Source organism: Bufo gargarizans, chromosome 3 (genome assembly GCF_014858855.1).
Source record: "Bufo gargarizans isolate SCDJY-AF-19 chromosome 3, ASM1485885v1, whole genome shotgun sequence".
NCBI lineage: Eukaryota > Metazoa > Chordata > Amphibia > Anura > Bufonidae > Bufo > Bufo gargarizans.
Window position 1 is genome coordinate 258,483,019 of NC_058082.1, and position 14,235 is coordinate 258,497,253.

Below are 14,235 nucleotides of genomic sequence, written 5' to 3' on the forward strand. Positions count from 1 at the left end.
GCCTTAGAGTGACAGTAGGGACCTTAGAGTGGCTTCTGTGACTGGTGCAGACTGGCCACTGACATTTGGGGGTGAAGGAGAGTGGGTTATATAGGTGCCCCTCTCCTGGAGTGAGATTCCTTCACTATAGGAGGCTGCTACATCTTGTAGTGTATGCTGGTAAGAGGCAGCTGCTGATGCTTGCTGCTTTTTTGATGGAGAGGGGTTTGCTCATGAGGGAGGGTTTGATAAATGCGAGGGACTTCTTCCTCCTGCAATTGTGAGGTGCGTTGGAAAGCGTATTATCTGACTGTGCCTCAGACGCCGTGTGGTGTGAGGAGCGTGCGCCATCTTGGATTCCTCCGGCTGCCATGCTGAATGCCTTTATTTTTCTGGGCGCTTCCTCCTAGTGCGACCCATACCTGTAATTGGTAAGATGTGGTTCCGGAGGGTTTCCCACGTCCTTTGGCTAATGTTGAGGTTATTGCCTTTGCTGTGGGCAGCTTAATTCGCTTGCAGGCTCTGGAGCTAGCGCGGCTTGCGTCTGCTCAGCTCCACATCCGGCCACGCCCCCCCAACCTCATTGACTTCTATGGGAGAGTCTTCTAGGCATGCTCTGTGACCTGTGCAGAGGTCACTGTACAAGGGAAGAATAGAGAAGCTTTGGCAACTACCTATGGTGAATCCTTTCAAATCTAGATACAAAGATGATATCTTTACAGGCAGGATTAGAATGACGGATCACTGCAGTAAAGTGATCTGTACAAACCAAGACTTAGTGCGAAAACTGCAGCATTTTATGTTTTTTGTTTAAACAGATATTTAGACAGAAAATTAAAAATAAAAATTTGCTGATAACACATTTAATGTATGCACTGGAAGTTTTAAAGTTGCTTATGACAAATGTGTAGGCATAAGGAGCCTTACCCCAATATTATAGTGCTAAAGGGGAGAAAAAGAAATTTAAGCCATAAAGTTGCACATAAATGTTACATGTTCTCAAAGTGCTCCTACTACGACACTGCAAGCCGATATAACCTGGAAGTTCAAAAGATTCTGAGGACAAACTGTACGACAACAAATGTTATTCCAAGAACCAGAAATCATGGTACTGGAAGGAGAAAAACATTTCCCTGCTCAGCTTAACTAATGAAAAGGGTTCTTCGGTACCCTCTTTAAACACACAGGACCACACGTAAACTACCTTGTTGTCCTAGGACAGTGATGGCGAACCTATGGCACGGGTGCCAGAGGCGGCACTCAGAGCCCTCTCTGTGGGCACCCGCACCTTGGAAAAAGTCTATGGCGTACCAATATGCTTTAGACTTTTCCTGCCATTCATCAGCACAGGACGCACTATGAACAGCACAGGCAGCGCACTGAATGTAGGCTATTAAGCTATTATAGCTAAATGATAAAGTACATGGAAGATGTACTATATTGGTATTCAGGTTAAATTGCCGTGTTGGCACTTTGCGAAAAGTAAGTGGGTATTTGGTTGCAGTTTGGGCACTCTGTCTCTAAAAGGTTCACCATCACTGTCCTAGGATATGGCCATATCCCTTTACAGCAGAATAAAGCAATGTGAAAGTTCTGCATATCACCCTAGGCAGAACTAAATTAGAACATACCTGGGGAAGCTTGGACACCATGCCTTTGGCTGTGTGTACACAAGGTTCACAACCCGTTCATTCAAATGATTTCAATGAACTTCACTGATGGAGCATAAAGTATTGGCAGACAGGCTGACTGTAGTGCGGCCGTGCCCCCCGCTGATATGCTAATTCAGAGCATCAGCAAAGGGAGGAGGAGACATTTAGTTTCCTCGGTGGACACCTCCTTCTTCCTGGCCAGCAGACCGTCACAGCCAGGAAAAAGGTGAGCTATTATCGTATTCTCGAGATTTACAAGCACAGGCTATGTACGCTAGACAGCTGGGGGTATACATCTACATACCTGAAAATGGTATTCAAATGTATACTGCGACTGGTTCTTTAAAAGGGTTTTCTGAGACTTTAGAACTGATGATTTATCTTCTGGATAGGTCATCAGTATCTGTCCGACACTCAGGACCCATGTCGCTAGGTGGTTTGAGAAGGCACCGATGCTCCTGTGAGCGCCGTGGCCTTCTCTGTGCTTACAAAGCACAGCACCGTACATTGTATAGCGGGTGTGCTTGGTATAGCGCTCAGCCCCATTCACTTCAATGGGTTTGAGCTGTGCCTAGGCCACGTGAACTATGAGCGTGTTGTCACTGGCCTAGGGAAAGCTGTGAGAAGGCCGCAGCTCTAATGCAACCCCTTTAACTTTGTTGGGTTAAACACAGTTAAAAGTATTCATCTTTGGACTGTGTTTGGACCGGTTTTCCATTCCACTGCTGCATTTTCACAAAACAGGCAGAATAGTAGTCTACCATGCTATTCTGTCTGGCGAAAATGCCGGAAAGGAGTGGAATACAGGTCAAACAGTTCAAACATGAATTCTTTGAACGCTGTTTAACCCATTAAAGTAAATTAACCCTTTGTGATATACATGTGAAGACCTTTTTCAGGTTATCAGATATAACGCCCCCCATAAAGGGCTACAAAGTTATGTGACTGCAGCCTCAGAACGAAGATGAGAACAGGTAGAAGGGAGCGTGACTGCATGTTCTGAATGCACAGGGTTAACTTGCTGCCTGTGACCATTAGCTAGAATTCAAACAGCAATCACCATAGTTTAGTAAACTGAAGAATTCCTTTAAAAGCTCCTCTTTTTGGTGGTTTCCAGCAGCCACTGCTCCCAGATCTCTTAGGGCTCTTTCACACGAGCGGATCCCGTGAGCCAAGCCCCGTTCCGGACAGCAGAGACACTGAGCAATAATTAACGTGACTGATAATGCTCCGTGCCTCTCTGTGATCTTTTTACTACAAAATCATGGTGAGATAAAGTTGTCACTGTGATATTGTAGTAAAAAGATCAGAGGCACGGAGCATCAATCATGTTAATGCTCCGTGCTTCCGCTGTCCAGAACGGGGCTTGACAACCTTTTACGCAGCGGATTATCCGCACGGCATCTGCTTGTGTGAAAGAGCCCTTAGGGGCTGCGTTTTTAAAACACGGCACATCCATATGAATAAACAGGTGATTTTACAAAGGTATTTTACAATATAAACATGAAGAAAAACACAAATCTATAAATGCTGTTAAATTCTGCTAATGGGAAAAGTAAATAGGAGCAATCAAATCTCAACTTTATCAACTTCTGAACTTCGAGTTATGGGGGGGGGGGGGTTGGCAAATTCCAGACATCAAAAGGAAAGTACCACTGTACCTGATACCATGGATGAAGAAAAACTTTATGTACAAGGTATATTACCAACTTGGCATAATGACTGTTCAGGACCTGGCTGTTACATGTAGTACAAGTGCCCAGATGACAGTATCAACACAGCGGATATACTCTTTTATAGCTATATACATTGTTCATGAACAGGACAATAGCGTTTACTCAAATGAGTTGTTTTATCCAAAAACATCCAGAACAAGTTTTTACACTGGTGGCCGGGACATTCAAGATACACCAAATACTGTGCGTGAAAGTGCAGAGAAGAAAGCATGTGTCAGACAACAGCAACTGGTGGATTAGTCCTTAATAGAAGCTTCTTCAAAAGTGAAACTCATACAACTGATAGCGTGTAAACCTCTAAATGGAACCAAGCTAAGAATCATGGGTAATCATTAGTTATATTACATAAAAAACATAAAACACAAGCAGAAACAACGGAATATAGAAAAGCAAAATATCTAAGGAGAAGAAAAAAAACCGTGCCAAATATCAGGATAAATTAAAAAAGCCCCATCCTTTATTTCAGAACTGTGCATACCTGATACAAACAATGGCACACACTCCGCAACTGGGTAGGGAACTCAAGGGTCGAGTTTATAATGGCATGAAAGAACTTCTCAGTCATCTGCAGAAGACAACGCTGATTTTCTTCAAGGACTTCAACTCCATCCAACCTTCAACATTAATTACAGTTCCAAAATAGAAGAAAAGACACATTCAAATTGGTGATTAATAAGACAATATACTAGATATTTTTGTAACATCATGAGGGAATATAGTCTTTTGTAATACTTTATGAATCAGGCCCTGCACCGGTAGACAGCCTATCAAACACCTTACATACCCACCAGGCCAACTCACGACACTTGACTTTCTTCGTGAGCGACTCGCTGCCAATGTCAAAAGTAGACAGGGGTCATAGTAATGTGACTGTGTAATATCCCATTCACATGCTCCAGAAAAACACACACAGATTTTAGTCCATATAGCAGAAAACAAAATCATCCACAAGAAGGATGAGCATGGTCATTCTTTTTAAAGATTCCACATGGAAAAGTCATGGATGAGCCCCAATGTCATTTACTTGTGTGGATCCACAGGCACACCCATGAAAGAAATCTAAGTCCTTATTCACACGTTCAGCGATTTACCAGTGATTGTTATTAACAAATACAGAAGTGGAGGCTACACAGAGATGCGGTATAAAGCCTCTTGCACACAAACTTTTTTTTTCTTCTTGCGTTTCATGTACGGAACCATTCATTTCAATGGATCCGCAAAAATAACGGAAGGTACTCCGTATGCCTTCCATTTTCATATGTCCGTTTTTCCGTTCAAAGATAGAACATGTCCTATTATTGTCCACATAACAGACAAGGATAGTACTGTTCTATCAGGGGCCAGCTGTTCCGTTCCGCAAAAAACGGAATGCACATGGACGTCATCCGTATTTTTTGCGGATCGTTTTTTTGCGTACTGCAAAATACTGAAAAAGCCATACGGTCATGTGCAAGAGGCCTTATGGAAAGATTTGCACCTGTTTTTAACCTGCGTCTGGTTTTGGCTCAGAATCACTGCTGGAATTTACTAGCCAAACACTGATGCGTGAATAAGCCCTGAGGCCTAATACTCAGATTTCTGCGCGGATCCTCTTGAAAATGCATGAAATTAGAATCCTGAACGTGTGACTATACCCCAAAGTCATCCCATGCTTTCTCATAATACAATCATTTTCAAACACTGAGGATAAAAGCAGTAACTTGTAAAACCTATACCACACTGATTTAAACATATAAAAAAAACTCAAACCTTGTAGAGTCGACCTCAAAACTGACATGCTGCCACTCTGGGGCTGTAATGATTACTCTCAGCAAGGGTTCCAAAAGCTTCTGGAGATAGGTGGCCCCATAAACCTAAAGACAGAACAAGAAACTGCATCAAAAAAGTGCACTGACACCAAGCCAACATTAGTAAAGGATTGAAATAGAGATGACTAGACCATAACAAAAAAAAACGCTCACTGAAGGCACCATGAATGCAAATCATTTTCATTCACTGGATATCTATTGGTTTATAATATTACAAACTTATCTGTTACACACAAGTAAGGCCTGAATCTTGCAGTGCAGAAAAAGTCAAAACCTTTTTTTAATTCGATACCTCTCCCGTGAAAACAGGCGACAGACCTTCCATTGTACTACATTTAAATAATAGCAGAATCCATCATACTAAACAGCAATCATAGTGCATCTGGCTATTTGCTCCAGACTGTACATTGCTTACAGGGGTTTTCCGGTATGCTAGGTTTGCAGAGAGAAGGCTGCGGTGCTACTCTAATCGCTACTGCCTTCTCAAACAGACGATCAGTGGGGTTCCCACTGACCCCTTTAATTTACATGCCATGATTCACCTCAGTGTAAGGCCTCATGCACACGACAGTTTTTTTTCACGGTCCGCAAAAACGGGGTCCGTGATCCGTGACCGTTTTTTCGTCCGTGGGTCTTCCTTGATTTTTGGAGGATCCACGGACATGAAAAAAAAGTCGTTTTGGTGTCCGCCTGGCCGTGCGGAGCCAAACGGATCCGTCCTGAATTACAATGCAAGTCAATGGGGACGGATCCGTTTGATGTTGACACAATATGGTGCCATTTCAAACGGATCCGTCCCCATTGACTTTCAATGTAAAGTCTGGAGTTCTTTTATACCATCGGATTGGAGTTTTCTCCAATCCGATGGTATATTTTAACTTGAAGCGTCCCCATCACCATGGGAACGCCTCTATGTTAGAATATACTGTCGGATATGAGCTACTTCGTGAACCTCAGATCCGACAGTATATTCTAACACAGAGGCGTTCCCATGGTGATGGGGACGCTTCAGGTTAGAATACACTACAAACTTTGTACAAGACTGCCCCCTGCTGCCTGGCAGCACCCGATCTCTTACTGGGGGATATGATAGCACAGTTAACCCCTTTAGGTGCGGCACCTAAAGGGGTTAATTGTACTATCATATTCCCCTGTAGGAGATCAGGGCTGCCAGGCAGCAGGGGGCAGCCCCCCCCTCCCCAGTTTGAATATCGTTGGTGGCACAGTGTGCCAACCACCATCGGCCCCCCCTCCCTCCCTCTATTGTATTAAATCGTTGGTGGCACAGTGTGCCAACCACCATCGGCCCCCGTCCCTCCCACTATTGTATTAAATCGTTGGTGGCACAGTGTGCCAACCACCATCCCCCCCCCCCCCCCTCCCTCTATAGCAGTAACATTGGTGGCAGTGTGCGGTCTCAACAGTAGAAGATTCATACTTACCGGCTTGCTGCTGCGATGTCTGTGTCCGGCCGGGAGCTCCTCCTACTGGTAAGTGAAAGGTCTGTGCGGCGCATTGCTAAAGAACTGTCACTTACCAGTAGGAGGAGCTCCCGGCCGTTCACAGACATCGCAGCAGCAAGCAGGTAAGTATGAATCTTCTACTGTTGAGACCGCACACGGCCACCAATGTTACTGCTATAGAGGGAGAGGGGGGTGGCGGGGGGGGGGGGGGGGGGGCGATGGTGGTTGGCACACTGCCACCAACGATTTAATACAATAGAGGGAGGGGGGCCGATGGTGGTTGGCACACTGTGCCACCAACGATTTAATACAATAGAGGGAGGGAGGGGGGGGGGGCGATGGTGGTTGGCACACTGTGCCACCAACGATATTCAAACTGGGGGGGGGGGGGGGGTCTGCCCCCTGCTGCCTGGCAGCCCTGATCTCTTACAGGGGAATATGATAGTACAATTAACCCCTTTAGGTGCCACACCTGAAGGGGTTAATTGTGCTATCATATCCCCCTGTAAGAGATCGGGTGCTGCCAGGCAGCAGGGGGCAGTCTTGTACAAAGTTTGCAGTGTATTCTAACTAGAAGCGTCCCCATCACCATGGGAACGCTTCTGTGTTAGAATATACTGTCGGAAATGAGTTTTCACGAAGTGAAAACTTAGATCAGAAAAAGCTTTTATGCAGACGGATCTTCGGATCCGTCTGTATGAAAGCAACCTACGGCCACGGATCACGGACACGGATGCCAATCTTGTGTGCATCCGTGTTCTTTCACGGACCCATTGACTTGAATGGGTCCGTGAACCGTTGTCAGTCAAAAAAATAGGACAGGTCATATTTTTTTGACGGACAGGATACACGGATCACGGCCTCGGCTGCAAAACGGTGCATTTTCCGATTTTTCCACGGACCCATTGAAAGTCAATGGGTCCGCGAAAAAAAACGGAAAACGGCACAACGGCCACGGATGCACACAACGGTCGTGTGCATGAGGCCTAAGTAAAGGAGTTGTCTAACTTATTTCAAAAGCAGCCCCAAATCTGTAAAAAAATGAGAACATATGTTCATCCCCTATCGTTTCAAGCACTTGTACTAAAGTCCTGCAGAGGCGACTTAGCCATATACCCCAACTTGACCCCTGCAGCCAATCACTGACATGAGACCACTGAGGCCAGTAACTGGCTACAGCAGTCACCTGATAGCGATATATATATATATATATATATATATATATATCGCTATGTCACCGCTGCTTCTGTTTAAACATAGAATGGATCAGAGGAAGCGCTGAAAATATCAGGGTACTGAGTGATGAGAATATTATGGAATTATTTTAACAAATTTAGCAGCGGAAATAAGTTAGATAATCCTTTTAAAGGCCCAAATCAGACGACTGTAGGGCCACCGTGCCCATGGAAACACTCAAAAGCCCTTTCGTGGGGTCCCAGGTCCGTGCCACTGCATTGCAAAAGATAGGACATGTCCTATCTTTTGCTGTAAGTTGCCAATCACGAACCCACTCAAGCCAGCACGGAGTTAACATGGCCAGTCCCGTGTCTTGCAGACCTGCTGTTTGTGGTCTACCACATGGATACGGTCGTCTGAATGGGACCATGGCTGGTAAGGGCACCAACTGAAAATATAGCAGGTCAGTAGGCACTCATTTACTTCAATTTAAATTTAGGAATTACCATGAGCATGCTGGGATGAACAATGATTCATACAACAGTTTGCTCCCATAAAAATTGTATCAGCAGCATATCCCTATTTACAGAAGGTGATGTGCTGCCGACAATGGAGAATTAACACTTTCGCTACAAGCGCTGTACATGTAAGGCGCTGGAGCAATGGGCAAACATGGTGTCAATAACGCCGATCGCTGTAATTAAAGCTTTTTAGATACCGTGATCAAGTGAGATACCGGAATCTAAAGGGTAAAAAACCCGGAAGCGCAAGTTAGTTACCGGCATCCAACATAGCCAACATAAGAAATTAGCAATTCTGACATTTAAATGGGAATAAACCCCTTCACCCCCAGCGCTGTAATAGTACGGCGCTGGCCGGGTCTTTAAAGATTGCGCCCGCTCCTGAGCGCTGTGGGCGCCATAGCAGACACCCACGGCTCATGTCCGCAACTGGCAGTAATGCCGATCGCGGACATTCAAACCCTCAGATGCCGTGGTCAATCCCGACTACGGCATCTGTGTACGCTGAAAATCAAAAGTGCGCACTTTCAGGCTCCCCGTGTGGCGATAGGAGGAGCCGGAGCTTGTGTGCAGCAGCCCCTGTCTTTGTGAATGACAGGAGGCTGCTGCATAGTATTTCCTGTTATAGTTCCCTATGGGAACTGCGGTATAAAAAAAAAATGTAAAAATAAAAAAATAAACATTAAAATAAAAATTACAAAAATAAAAAAAATACACAACATGGGTGTTGCGATGTGTGAAAACGCCCATAGTATAAAAATATAAAAAGTATGTTCCCCATATGGCAAACAGTAAAACGGAAAAAAAGCGTCCAAATGGCCGATTCGTCGTTTTTGGTCACTTCATTTTCTACAAAAAATGTAATAAAAAGTGATCCAAAAAAGTCACACACCCCAGAATGGTATCAATGAAAAGTCAATCAATCAGATCGCCCCGCAAAAAATGAACCCCATACAGCTCCGTGCACATAATTACAAAAAAGATATAGGGGTCAAAATATTTCGACAAAAACTAAAACAGATTTTTTTCCCACTTTAATTTTTTTATTACTATTAAAACGCAAGAAAAACTATGCATATAAAAAGATATCGCCGGATTCATACTGGCCTGTAGAATAAAATTAACTGGTCAGTTTTATTGCACATTAAACGTCGTAAATAAAAAATAATAATAATTCTATTTCACCCCATTCGGATTTTTTTTTCCACTACATCATATGCAATATTAAATGGTGGCATTGGAAAGTACAACTTTTCCCGCAAAAAACAAGCCCTCATATGGCTATGTGAACAGACAAATAAAAAAACTTATGGCTTTGGAAAGGCAGGGAGCACCCAAAAAAAAGAAAAAAAATAACACCGGGGATGAAAGGGTTAAAAAGCCATGAATGTTCAGAATTAAAAACTATTGGATTTTGTAAGCTCAAATATGAGCTTCAAAATTATAAACAAGTAAAAAAAAATGTTTAAAAACATAAAAATAAAGAAAAAAAAATATAAAAGTTTAAAATCACCCCCCTTTCCGTAGAAAAAAAAAAATATAAAAAAATACATAAATAACAAAAAGTATAAACATCATCTGTATCACCGCGACTGAAAACGCCCGTACTATTAAAATATAAAAATATTTTTCCAATACGGCGAATGGTGTAACAGAAAAAAGGTCAAAATAGCCAATTTACAATTTTTTTTTCATGGCTTCTCTTACCCCAAAAATATAATAAAATGTGATCAAAAAGTCACACACACTCCAAGATGGTATCAATAAAAACTACAGATTGTCCTGCAGAAAATGAGCCACAATAAATGGTGGCTTTAGAAAGTACATCTTGGCCTGCAAACAAATAAGCCCTCATACAGCTATGTGAACGGGAAAATATAAAAAAAAAAAAAAAAAAAGTTATGGCTAACCCTAAGTTCACACCTGAGCGTTTTACAGTGCGTTCAAACGCGCTGTAAAACGCTCAACACATGAAAAGCAATGCTTCCCTATGGGAATGGTTCTCACCTGGGCGGTTTACAGCGCGTACGATCGCGCTGTAAAACGCCCGACACTCAAACAAGTACTTGAGCTTCTTTGGGGCGTTTTGACGCGCGTTTGTGGCCATAGGACACTGCAGTCAATGACACAAACGCACGTTAAACGCGCGTTTACTATTACAAAAAACGCGCGTCAAAAACGCGCGTTTGGGAAACGCTCAGGTGTGAAAGCAGGGTAAAGGAACATAGGAAAGAAAAATGAAACTGCAAAAACCTCCAGTATCCTAAGGGTTAACGTCTGAACGACTGCGATTATGTGTAAACGGACCTCAGGACATGCTGAAAGCTTCCAGGACCTTCTGATTGCCCTTCCTCAGAATAGGCTATTACTATCAGATCTGTGGGGTTCTGACAGATCAGCAGTTTTGGGGCAGTTCTGCCTTTAGTATAGTGGTTACTGCATAGCTACAATAACCAGCATCCGTCCACTGCACAGTACACTGAGCTCAGTAGTTCCGGCACCACCTAAGTATATACTTTATTACAATAATCAGAAAGAATGGTGAGTGTCAACCCCCAATGCACACATTTTATATAGATATCAAGACAAAAACATCAATGGATAGATTCTAAGATAAACATAGCTAAATTGACAGGTCTGCAAGTAACATATAATACACAATAATAGATATGAAGGATTTATATAACAGGACAATCATGTCATGCTAAAACCAAGCTGGAAAAAGAACCAAAGAAATAAATAGCCAACATCCAATTTACAGGTTACATACACACACCTTAAAACAAAAGGTCATAATTTTACTAGCCAAGCTGTTTCCTCTGAAAAGTGTCTGCATGGAGTCTGCTAGCTCGACTTCCTTAGAAAACATGTTCCACAGAAGCTGATACAGGAGATGTCTGGAATCAAAGAGCGTCACAAGGACACGTGCAAGCTCATCCTGGGTAGGGCAAAGAAAAAAAGTATTAAAATTCGAAGTTTACAAAACTGGGATAAGGCTACCTCCACACTGGGGGTAGCTACAGTCTGGCAGGGTACAGTGGTTTGTGTCCGCCGGATGTGGACGGAATGTCCACCGGATCTTATTATATTTAATGGGGCCAGCGGACATTCTGTCTGCATCTGCCAGTGCCTTATGCACATGACCGTGGTGTGTTTTGCAGATCCGCAAAACACGGAAGGCGTCCGTGTGCGTTCCGCAATTTGCAGAACGGCGCAGACAGCCATTAATATAACTGCCTATTCTTGTCCGCAAAACGGACAAGCCCCATTGAAGTGAATGGGTCCACATCCAAGCCACCAAAACTGCAGCTCGCATGCGGACCAAAACAACGGTCGTGTGCATGAGGCCTTAGGGCTGAGTTCACACTTCAGTTATTTGATCAGTGACTCCCATCAGTTATTGTGAGCCAAGACCAGTAGTGAAGGCCACTCAACAATAAGGTATAATGGCAAGAGCTGCATCTGTTCTGTGTTTTTAACCCGCACCTGGTTTTGGCTCACAATAACTGATGGAAATAACTTATCACATTACTAGTGTGAACTTGGCCTAACAAAGCATCAGAAATCAGATCCCTTTTATCTCTATTATGAAGCTATAACTAAACCAATTGAAAATCATAATTAACTTGATAAAAACTTGTTATTGTTCAGTATGTTTCACTGTGGACTGAATTTTAGAGCAGTTTCTGGTATAAAAAAAATATTTGGAAACTACTGTAAAAGAATTTTCCTAAAAGGATAGTAATAAGTAACCTTCAAAACAGTTATATATTTTGCTGTTTCTATTGTAGCTAAGGCTACTTTCACACTTGCGGCAGGACGGATACAACAGGCAGTTCACCCTGTCGGATCCGTCCTTCCGCTATTTCGCCGTGCTGCCGCTCCGTCCCTATTGACTATAATGGAGCTCTGGCGCAGTATGGCATTTCACGGTGAGAGGTCACCGGACTATAAAAAGTCAAACATGCAGGACTTTTAGTCCGGCGGCCTTTCGCCGTGCACTGCCGTGCTACGCCGGAGCTCCGCCCCCGTCCCCATTATAGTCAATGGGGACGGAGCGGCAGTCCAGCAGCACAGCAAAATAGCGGCAGGACAGATCCGACAGGGTGAACAGCCTGTTGTATCCGTCCTGCCGCAAGTGTGAAAGTAGCCTAAGGCACAAAGAGTTTAAAATAGGAACCTCAAAAGGCATCTCAAAGACAAACCCATTGGAGCGTACAGATGACACAGTGGGAGGTACCAATCAGGACCTATCTCTATGAGCCGAAATGGAAAGCCGATTCAGGGAAGTGGCTCCCCTTCGGTTGCAATGAAGTCATCCTCGTTTTACTTGAGAACCCAATTCATGTGAACTTCCAACATGTATTACGACAATTCATCACTAGTATCTTCTAGATAGGTCATCAGTATCTGATTAGTGGGGTTCCGACACGCGGGAACCCTGACGATCAGCTGTTTGAGAAGGCAGCAGTGCTTGCAGTTTTGCCTAGGCCATGTGACTTCACATTCATTGGTCATATGGCCTAAGCGCAGCTCAGCCCCATTAAAGTCAATGAGGCCGAGCTGTGACACCAAGCACAGCCAATGTACGGCGCTGTGGGGCAGAGAGAAGGCTGCGACAATACTGCAAGTGACGGTGCCTTCTCAAACTGCTGATCAGTAAGGGTAAAAAAATCCAACAAAGCAATAAAACTAAACAACAGACAAACTGACCCATTGTGAGCACGGAACGACATTGGCGAGAGCCATGGCAATGGGCAACTCCCCTTGGTCACCCATCATGGTGACCAATTCTACCAGTCTTTCAAAGCGATCAGCCAAGACTGTTTCAGCCAGAGTATCAAATTCTGTCCCCTGTTGAAGGATTTTTGTAAGGACTTCCATAAAAGTAGCTCTCGTCTGTAGATCCTTATGATAGCCAAGACCTACAAATACAAATGGGGGCATTAGAACATAAGCTCCACGTGAATCTATTACGTTTCATCTCACCAGGAGGAGTCAGCAGGAAGATATGGAAAGTAATGCTGAGCAGGAATTAGGGAAATGACAGTTTGGATATTTTTCTTCTTTTTAGATACCAATTAGCATATTTTCCCTGGAGCACAAATGGCTTGCACTGATGAGGTCCAAAAGTGCTGAAACAGATCTGTCCACATATTGCTACATCAGCACTAAGTTAATGAATGTGATCTAGGTAAGAGTCAAGTAGAAATTCATTGCAGCCATAATACCTACACACATCTATCTAAACACAAGAGACATTAAACATGATGTCAACTCACCTATTGAATGCATAAGGCCACTGTCTACATTGGCATTTAACAGATTTGACATAGCCAAAACCTGTACAATGTCGTAAGGAAGCCAATCGCCGTGACATTCCTCTCTTCCTGCCCCCTGTCTGGGTCCCATCATCTTCTACCTCGCTACAGTCATTCAGTAAATTCATGAACAGGGTGAAATATCTAACAAGAGAGACCAAAGGTTACAGTTAAACAATATGCGGGAATACATGATCTCACTTGCAGAATAAATCCTACTTCAAGCAACATTACAGGGGTTATGGGAGACTGGACGAAATCTACCAAAGAGGGAAATGCCATAAAAATAAAAACATAACTTAGACAGTAAATCCCCCACTGTTCCAACACCCCCGCCAGGCTCTGTTTACTTGGCTATGATGACGCCACATCAGTAACACATGACCGCTGAGCAAATTACTGGCCTCGGTAGTGGCAGGGGAAGTACTGTCTAAGTAATAAGTCCCATTTCTTTTTTTATGGCATTCTCTGACCCCCACCCCCTGGCTAGATTTTGTCTGATCTTGAACAACCAAAAATATGAATTTGAAGAAAAGCTCCCTAAAAAGTCACAGGGAATTTGATTTTTGCGGTTCCCCA

At 43.6% G+C, this 14,235-nt stretch overlaps 1 protein-coding gene across 1 annotated transcript in view; it reads right to left on the bottom strand.

The window, feature by feature from the left end:
• NF1 (neurofibromin 1) overlaps nt 1–14,235 on the bottom strand; it is a 192,512-nt gene that overhangs the window by 121,984 nt on the left and 56,293 nt on the right. The window contains 6 exon segments of the mRNA XM_044285074.1: nt 3,846–3,981; nt 5,117–5,220; nt 11,112–11,273; nt 13,049–13,260; nt 13,618–13,678; nt 13,680–13,800. Of these exon segments, the coding sequence (XP_044141009.1) occupies nt 3,846–3,981; nt 5,117–5,220; nt 11,112–11,273; nt 13,049–13,260; nt 13,618–13,678; nt 13,680–13,800 (796 nt within the window).